The 6000-nt window shown below is 37.8% G+C and overlaps 1 protein-coding gene across 1 annotated transcript in view; it reads left to right on the forward strand.

The window, feature by feature from the left end:
• Window positions 1-2790, forward strand: part of EPC2 (enhancer of polycomb homolog 2) — a 77190-nt gene extending 74400 nt beyond the window's left edge. The window contains exons 13-14 of the mRNA XM_070731493.1: window positions 680-1013; window positions 1541-2790. Of these exons, the coding sequence (XP_070587594.1) occupies window positions 680-1013; window positions 1541-1613 (407 nt within the window). The 3' untranslated portion in view covers window positions 1614-2790. The remainder of the gene's footprint in view (window positions 1-679; window positions 1014-1540) is intronic.
• The last annotated feature ends 3210 nt before the right edge of the window (window positions 2791-6000 follow it).

A 6000-nucleotide genomic window follows, 5' to 3' on the forward strand; every position in this document is an offset into this window, starting at 1 on the left:
AAAAGTTGTGCCTTATACTCCGAAAAATATGGTACTTTCTATGCAAGATCAATCTGAGAAAATGCTTGATAGGTTGACAATGTTTGTTTTTTTTTAAAAAAATTAACATAGTATGGAATATTTTGATCTTTTTGTTAATAAAAATAATAAAATTCTTGTTGGGCATCTGCAGATTCTTATATACTTTAAATTATTACAGCAGGCCTTTGAATTTAGAGAGGAGTCCTAATGTTTGGACATAGATCTTCTTATTATTGCTTCATAGCAATAGCACTTAGACTGATATTACTGCTTCACAGTGCTTTATAGCCCTCTCTGTAGTTGTTTACAGTGGTTTCAGAAACAGCATATTGCCCCCAAACAGCATATTGTCTTCATTTTACCTTGGAAGAATGGATGGCTGGGTCAACCTTGAGCGGGTCAGGATTGAACTCCTGGAGTGAGCAGTGATTTAACCTGCAGTACTGAATTTTAAGCGCTGCACCACCATGGCTCATAGCTTGCTCCATCCTGGTGTCTTCTCTATATGTGTTGCCTTATAAACTTACATTAGTTTTAACTCAACTTGTGGAATATGCCATAGCCAGAAGACATTAAGATGGGATGGTAGTCTTGGTTTTATTTCATGTATTTTATTTTACTTGAAACGTATTGAGTACATCTGTTTTGTTTTGCACAGCAACATCAAAAACTCTGTATTCCACCAATATGGCTCTGTCATCTAGCCCAGGGATCTCAGCTGTACAACTTGTAAGGACAGTCGGTCACACCACCACAAACCATTTAATCCCAGCATTGTGCACAAACAGCTCTCAAACACTTCCTATGAACAATTCTTGTCTCACCAATGCAGTGCACCTCAACAATGTCAGTGTTGTTTCTCCAGTCAATGTACATATCAATGCAAGGACTTCAGCACCATCGCCAACCGCCTTAAAACTTGCCACAGTTGCTGCCAGTATGGATAGAGTGCCAAAGGTGACTCCAAGCAGTGCCATCAGCAGCATAGCAAGGTGTGTGTCTTTTGGATATGAATGAAACAAGCTTTCCTGATGCCCCGTCTCCTTTTTTTAATTAAAGAAGAGTGGATTTACCAACAAATCCTAATCCAAGAAAGGCTGAATTATGATATTTGATTTGTATATCTTCTTGTGAAAAAGTGTCTTTATGATACACCTTATAAGTGGAAGGCTAATTCAGTTAATTGTTTATATTACAAATTACAGGGAAAAATTTAAATCCTTCTATGTTTCTATATTTATACATTATTTTATCCCTCTAATGCAAATTAAATCTGATTTTATTTATTTTTTATTCCCATTCTGCATGGTGTGAGAGAAACCATTTGCCATTTAAGATATATTGCATAAATTGTCATTTTTTTCTAGTAAAGTTTTAGCTTTGTTATGTTTTTAACATTTCTCAGATGATAAATATGAGAGATGCCAAGTTAACAAAATGTCAAATATTAAGAAATTATTAGCTCATTATTATAACTATATATATATATATTTAATTGCCCTTCTCTTTTCATTTTCAGAGAGAACCATGAACCCGAAAGATTGGGCTTGAATGGAATAGCAGAGACTACAGTAGCAATGGAGGTGACATAACCTAACACAGTAGCTCAATGTGTGCTGATGGTGTCATTTATATTCCAGCTGAAGCAAAACAAAACTCTGTGGATCACAGAGGATTAAAATGGACCTAAACGGACTATCATATCGTATATTAAGTCGATATATAATGTACATTTTGTAAAATTGGGAAAATCACTACCTTGTAAAATAGTTTATTTGTATCATCAATATTATTTGTTACTTGAATAGTAGATATTCATCATCATGCTTTTGCACTTGAATTTGCAACTGAATGGATTTAAAAATAATTCTTTAAATGGGATCATGAGCATGAAATGGGATCCTGCATCACTTGTTTTAACTATTTATTTTGCCATGTTTACATTTTGTATCTTGTAAAAAATAAATCCAACTTTGTGTCTAAAAAAAAAAAGTTAAAGATTCATAGCTAGGAAAAATTCTTGTAATTTTTTTCTAAAGGAAATGTAAAGTTTTCACTTGGTTCATTTTGTTTCACAATTTTAGATGGACTTTTTGGTAAATACTTTAGTGGCATTTCACTGTCAAATATGAAGTTCAAGGCAAAATAGTATTTTCTATTACTGTGCAGGGGAAAGGGATGGATCGATACATGCAAATTTAATGTAGTAACCCACTTTTCCATATATTTTGAATGTATATTTCTATTTATAATACCAATTTATAAAAAATAATTACACAGAAAACCTGACTAGTACAAATTATGCATCTAGCACATATTAAACTGTGCAGATATGAAGAAAATTTTCAACTGATTATATTTTATCTGAAGTCTGCATAATTTAACCGGCTTTTAACTGTAACACACCACATAAATGATATTTTACCAGGTATGTATTGCATTATATATCATTGCAATAATTATTGGATGTCTAGATATCGAGCCATCCCAGGTAATGGGGGAGGGGGGAGGGTCATGGCAGATTGTCTTTCAATTTTGGAAAGTTTTCCTGTGGCTACAAGGCAAGTAACGGGTTGGAAAAAGTCTGACTGTAAGCGTTGGACACCTTCGTAGTGTAGTGTTTTAGTGACTTTTTTTATACGGTTCTTGTAAATTAGATACGTGTAGTGGTGTTTCAGAATGTTTGTTTATGCACTAGTTCAGACAACTTTCCCTGTTACTTGTTCTTGATAAGTGAAAACTGCAGGGAAATAAAAATACATATCAAAACATGGGCATCTTGCATACGTATTTATTTCACAACAAGGAGAACAGTTTGTAATTTTTGGAAGCTAGTACTTATCAAACTGAGACACCAGCAATTTGGCATGTATATAGGTTCAGCACAACCGAAATAGAATGATAATTCTAGAACTGTGATGGCAAACCTATGGCAAGCATGACACAGGTGGCACACAGAGCTATATTGGAGGGCATATGAGACTTTGCCACATTTCACTCCAACATGCACTGGAAAGTTGATTTTCAGCCTTGGGAAAGGCCCTTTCGTCCGCTGGACACCAAGAAAGCTTCCCTGAAGCTCGGAGGCAATAAAATTCCTAATGGACATACCGGAGGTTCGGCAAAACGTTCTTCCTGTTTGCCGTTGTGCTGTTTTTTTTGCACTCTGAAGGGTTTGGGGAATCTTCCTGAAGCCCCACAGTGCAAAAAACAGCACAATGAGCAAACCATAAGTACGTTTTCCAAATTTGCGGTTTGCTGTTATGCTGTTTTTTGTACTCCAGAGCTTCAGGAAGCTTTCCTGAACTAGTAGTGGGTTCCTATTGGAACAGATAAGGATGCCACACAGGTAGTAAAAGTTGAGCTGCGCGCGCAGCTTCAGGTGTCTTGTGTGCGCGGTGTGTGTCCCAGTGTGTCTTTATCCCTTTTGGCACGAAAACCCAAAAAGGTTCGCCATAACTGCTCTAGAAGCTTCTGTAGGCATGTAACCTGAATCGGGAAGTGTGTGTGCAAAAACTTGATGGATGGAATTGGATGTTTATATCCAGCACTTGGGCTGTCTGAGTGATTCCCAGCATTGGGACCGGTACTTGGTAAATATGGAACAAAGTGACACTGCTTTCTATATAGTGAGTGCTAGGCATGTACAGAACTCAGTGGGCAGCTGAACTGGGACTTGAAACTGTTTAAAAAGTTTGAGTTTTCCTTCATTTAGACTTGATGTACATTAGTGCATATTGCACACATAATCGCTACCTCATAGCTGTAATTTATGCTGTACACGCTTTTGCATAATTACCTGAATAGAAATTTACTATTTGATTATGTAAGTGGCAAAAGAATCATAACAATGATACTTCACTAATTTTAATCCCATCTTCCTCCAATTACCGTATTTTTCGGAGTACAGTATAAGACATATCGGAGTATAGGATGCACCTTAATTTTGGGGAAGCAAAACAAGAAAAACAATTATGGGCATTTAACTGGAGTAAGCGGGGTTGGAAATGATTTTCATGGGGGCAGAAGAGGGACTTGGCACCGAAGGCTTCATTCACGAAACACCCCCATCTTCCTTCCTATAGTCCTAGCCATTGAAAGCCTGGCTTTCTTGCAGCAAGGCCTGAGAGAGAGGCAACATTTCAGTCCCTCTGGATGCTGCCATCTCATAAACACACTGCCGGACGTCTGGGCAAGCTCCCTGCACCTTTGCAGAGAGCAACTTCCAAGTGACACAAGAGCCACAAAGATTCACGATTCTCCCATCTGATTCCTCAAATCGGGTTTCTGGAGACCTTGTTTTGGAAAATTTTATTTATTGATTTTGGTAGTGATGTGTGCTGAACTGCTAGGCAGTTTGTGCTGGAAAACTCAAGTTATTTCAATACCTTGATGACTATTTCAGGCTTTGTGCACTCAGGTCAATCAGTTTCCTCTCCATTCCAAAAATGGATCATGCAGAGATCAAAAAAAGAGCACTGCGTTTTGGGTGGCAGGCAGTGCCGGCTGCATGCCCCGTTTTTGGAATCGGGCTGCAGCGCCGGTCGGAGCCACACCACCTGAAACACGATGCTTTTTGCTTCATACCCCGTTTTTGGAATGCGGAGAAAAGTGTTTTCGGACTGCAGCGGTGTCTGGAGCCACCCACTGCCCACCCATCCCCGTTCCAAAACCGGCACGAGGAGGCAAAAAAAGACCATTGCGTTTTAGCCAGCGGGTGATTCCGGCTGGTGCTGCAGCCCAAAAACAGATTCCAAAAACGGCATGCAACCGGCGCTGCCTGCCATCTGAAACCCAATGCTCTTTTTTGATCACTGCATGCTCCAATTTTGTAATCGGGGAGGAAAGTGTTTTCAGGCGGAAGTGCCCTTGGGCCGCAAATGGAAGTGAGGATCCCTGCTGCCTAAAACTGCTCAAAAATGCGATGTGCAGAGACCAAACCCACCAAAGGGTGGGAGCTGGCAGGTGGGTGAGGTTATATTCAGAATATAAGATGCACCCAATTTTTGACCCTCTTTGAGAGTAAAAAGATGCGTCTTATACTCTGAAAAATACGGTATATTTTTGAAGTGAGTGGACATATTTAAAGTAAAGAGAAATGTGAATTTGCCTTCTTTAGGTTCAATTTAATTTTATTACTGATTTTTATGTTGTGCCTCTTTTAAAAGGATAAATTGTGTGTATACTATGTTATTAATACTTCCATTGGTCATTATTATATAAAAATCTCTGCCTCTTTTAAAGTAAAATGGATTGAGCCTTTTTGCTTCTTGGCTATCAGGGTTTTCCAAAGATTAAAAAAGTAGTCAGAGAATATTAGCTAGTGATTTTTTTTTTGCTCCATGAAGTCAAAGAGTTAATGATTGCATTTGTATACCAGTCTAGTATGCTTTTAACACTACACATTTACTCAGGAAATACATTCTAGATAACTATGGCTGATCTTTATTTCTCAGTCACCTTCCTAAAAATTAACCTTTAAAAAGGTTGAGAACAGTATATCTGAAGTGAAGCATGTATTGGATGGAAAAAAACCACACTTAAGATATTCTTTAGCTACAGGTTTATCCATGATCTGATTTGAATCAATAAAAATAATTTACTAATAGCAAATGCTACAAGTCTGCTGACACAATGTCTTTGGCCCTTGATAATATTTTCTTAAGACATGTTTTGTTATAAAGTACATGGACACTTGAAAAACCAGAGTGCAGAAGTGACTTTATACTGTTGAGTTGTACAGAAAAGTAATGACACAACATAACATTTGTAAATTAATACTGCAGAAGAATAACTTGGGATAAGCTGTTTATTTGCTTCACATTTTTTGTTTTCTGCTCCAATCTAGACTCTGGACAGTACACAACAGAGACTAAACAAAGAAATCCCCTGGACATAGTTCCCTCTAAGCTGAGCAGTGAGCAATCGCTCACTTAAAAATCATCATCAACTCAGAGTTTTCCAAACCTGCCCAGAAGC

This window comes from Erythrolamprus reginae, chromosome 1, assembly GCF_031021105.1.
Source record: "Erythrolamprus reginae isolate rEryReg1 chromosome 1, rEryReg1.hap1, whole genome shotgun sequence".
Lineage (NCBI taxonomy): Eukaryota > Metazoa > Chordata > Lepidosauria > Squamata > Dipsadidae > Erythrolamprus > Erythrolamprus reginae.